The sequence below is a fragment of the Adiantum capillus-veneris genome, chromosome 19, assembly GCF_014529385.1.
Source record: "Adiantum capillus-veneris isolate H3 chromosome 19, ASM1452938v2, whole genome shotgun sequence".
NCBI classification, from domain to species: Eukaryota; Viridiplantae; Streptophyta; class Polypodiopsida; order Polypodiales; family Pteridaceae; genus Adiantum; species Adiantum capillus-veneris.
The window spans coordinates 66,208,513-66,211,798 of NC_140949.1; the positions used below are offsets into that span (position 1 = coordinate 66,208,513).

At 48.8% G+C, this 3,286-nt stretch overlaps 1 protein-coding gene across 1 annotated transcript; it reads right to left on the bottom strand.

The window, feature by feature from the left end:
* Window positions 1–405: 405 nt before the first annotated feature.
* LOC147434173 (polyphenol oxidase I, chloroplastic-like) lies at window positions 406–2,302 on the bottom strand. The gene has a single exon (XM_086490746.1). The coding sequence runs from the start codon at window positions 2,258–2,260 to the stop codon at window positions 536–538; it is 1,725 nt and encodes a 574-aa protein (XP_086346872.1). The 5' UTR covers window positions 2,261–2,302; the 3' UTR covers window positions 406–535.
* Window positions 2,303–3,286: the final 984 nt, after the last annotated feature.

A 3,286-nucleotide genomic window follows, 5' to 3' on the forward strand; every position in this document is an offset into this window, starting at 1 on the left:
AGAGGGGTTGTTATACGAAATTCATTGATGTTGACGTTGTAATGTGCGCGATTGCATCCAACATTTTGCAAGTCCGGCTTAATTCTACAATGTTAGTGTTGATGTGATTAGTTAGATTAGAAGGCTTATTTGTATATGGTGGGAATAAAAGAAAACTATTTTATAAGAACAGAGGCTATGTTTTTAGTTCTATTGGGGCTTCTTACTGACAAGATGTAAAATAAAATAGATAGGTTGAAACAAATATTTATCGTCGCCAGTCGCCAACATGTGTCACCTCCCCTTTTGCATGCATCCTTGCCTTCCTCTGTTTGGACTCCCCTCCCCTCGTCACTAGTTGACACCGAGGGAGGTGGGATGAATGGCCCACATTAGGCGGGTGCAATCTAGAATACAGGCGACACGTTTTATAGTCAAATCGAATCGTTGCATTGGCACTGCCAAAAAGAAAAGAGAGAGAAGGGAAATCGGCAATAAAAATGATCTGGGGTTTACATACTTATCTACAAATTTCAGATTTGGAGGTAGGATTACACTAAGCCCACGCGAAGCGGCCATCCCACCTCTGGAAGGGTACTGCGTATTCGATGAAGGCGCTAATAATGGTTATGTTTCCGGAAGCTGAAAACTGCGTAGAGGAGCCCTCGGTGGCCAACCTAGGCACCAGCGTCACCACAATGCTGCTCTCCTCCCTCAAATCTAGGTCCTCCAGCCTCTCGCTTATGTCCAGCTTCACTGTCTCCTCTCCATATTCCACATCCTCTCGCACGAACGTGAAATGTGAGTAGGATATGTCTCTCACATACTCCTTGCACCCGCTATCTGTGCTCGCATTCGCGCTCGGATAGTTGATGTACAAGTCCACCTTCATCGCCGATTGATAGTTTATTGAGAGAACAAGATGATCATGCAGCCACGGAGAAGCCTTGCTCGCCTCTGGATCCCTCTTCACTCTCATTGAGCATGGTGTCGACTCGATTGCCTGCCCTACCTCACACACCGTGTCGTTTTCCCCCAATTCCGCAGGCGCAAAACTCCTCTTCTCAGGAATAGCTTCCATCCATGGTGTTTCCACCTCCTCATACTCATAGCCTAGCATGGTGGCATTGCTCGCGTCGCCCGCCTTCACCCGCACTAGCTCCCCCTCTTCATTGTAGAAGAGGAATTCTGCATTCTTGTAATCCTCGTCGTCGATGTCTGTATGATTGGGCATGGCCTTCCAGAGCTCCCATAGGCGGTCGATTTCCGCGTGATGGGCATAGAAGATAGGGTCCAGGCCGGAAGCGTAGAAGGCACCCATATGTTTCCAGCCCACTGCCGATTTGTTGCCTACCCACATGTGAAGCGTGTTGTGTGGGCGGTTTTCCACAGTGCCAAAGCCATAGCCTTCCATGGGGGAGTCACCTTGGCGGTAGGGCCAGCCAAAGAAGCTCTCGGGAGCGGAAGCATCACGAACGAGAACGCGGTACATGGTGTTATCGTTCTCGCGGAGCTGGACATTGCGGGGGCGGAGATCGGTGTCGACATTGTAGTCGACGGCGACAGTTGCGGGGGATTCATGGGAGTCGTCCCGGGAGGCATCACAGAGGACGGTATAGGGAGAGGAAGTAGCAGAGAAGAGCCAAGGGATGGAAGCCCCATCAGGGTGGTCGTAGTTCCAGAAGGAGAGGGCAAAGGACGGGTCATCTCCAAGGAGCCTGGCGAGGATGCGCTCGTGGAAGTAAATGTACCAGCGATGGAAGGGGAAGAAGAGCCAGGTGTTGTGGACCTGAAAAGGCTGGGAGGAGTTCATCTGGTTGTAGACGGTGTTGCAGTAGGCACAATGGATGTTGGCCTGCTGGGAGAAGGAGCGCGGGTCGTCGGGAGGGAGGGCTTTCATGAGGGTGTAGGCTTGGGCAAGCTTGCCGGCGTAGGCGGAATCTGCAGCGTGCGCGGGGCGACGGACCCTAAGGGTAGGCTTAGAGCTAGAGGAGGAGGAGCAGCAGCTGTTGGGGCGGAAGAGGCGTGGCTGGTAGGCGGCGGGAGGCGCACAGCAGTCGTAGGGGGTTTGGGCACTAGGCAGGTGGACTGGCAGGTGGCAGCTGCTCATGTTAGGGGCCAGCACAGCACTCACGTCAGTGCAGCCTATCCAAATAAGCAGCTGAGTGAGCACCAGCTTATTAATGAGTAGAATGCGCAGAAGGGAAAGAGAAAACCCAGAGCAGCCAGAAATGCCAGAGGAGGAGGAGGAGGCAAACAGCCCGCTGCATGCGGCAGCCATATTTTCAAAAGGTCAGGGCCTGGTCGTAAAGCACTTATTAACAACAAGCTCCAGTCCCGCACACCGTTTATATGGTATATTTATGAGAAGTCGGGGCATGCAACTTGCCTATGCCCCAATGCGAATAATGCCGCCTTGAAAGTTAAGAGAAAGAGAATTAAAGTACTCTTTAAGAGTGGATCCCGACGCGGGGGCCCTGCGTGCATCATCAACGTTGCCCCCTTGCTCAACGTTGTCCCAAGGCTAGAAAAATACATTTTTCCTAACCGATCAAAATAAATAATGGGGAACTTGAAATCCTCCCGGTTTTCAGGTCAAAATTTGAAGCTTTTGGCGGTAATTATACTAAAACTTGTGTAAATTTATCGATTTTTTTAAAATTCAAAATCTAACCAAGATTTTATAATTTCAACCGGTTAGAATACACTAGACCTCGGTTTTTTTCTAACATTGTTGGAGACTACTCTTCCTTTGAGAGGAAGCAGGTGCGAGCCGTGGGGAGGGTGTAGTTTTTGCAATCAATAAAGGACGTCTATATCTATATCTATATCTATCTATCTATATTTATATCTATACTATATATAAAGGAGCTTAAAAATTTTGAGGAAGAAGAAGGCTTCCGCATGTCACGCTTATTGCATTTCAAAGGAACCTTAATAAATGCAAAAGTGAAAGATAGAAAATGAGAAGACTTTTGACTCCTCAAAAATGTAAAGTAAAAAACTTAATACTTTGTCTATCTATATGACTTTTGAGTCCTTGAAACTTTATACTAATAGATAATGAAGGAGGAGATTCCGGCTCCCCCTTGACACGTGTCGAAAGCAGAGAGAATCGGCCAATGTGCTCTGTGTCTCTCTCGGTTGCATATAGAGAGAGAGAGAGAGAGAGAGAGAGAGAGAGAGAGAGAGAGAGAGAGCCCGCAGGTCGAGAGACTTGAGTTTTTAGATTTGGGCCGTGGACCTCAGCTCGAGGAAAGAGAGAGCGTACTTGCCCCTAGGTCTACAGAGCGTAGAGAGAGAAAGA

What these genes read in the sequence shown, in the direction of transcription:
- LOC147434173 (XM_086490746.1), bottom strand. Translation starts at nt 2,260, where the DNA reads ATGGCTGCCGCATGCAGCGGGCTGTTTGCCTCCTCCTCCTCCTCTGGC.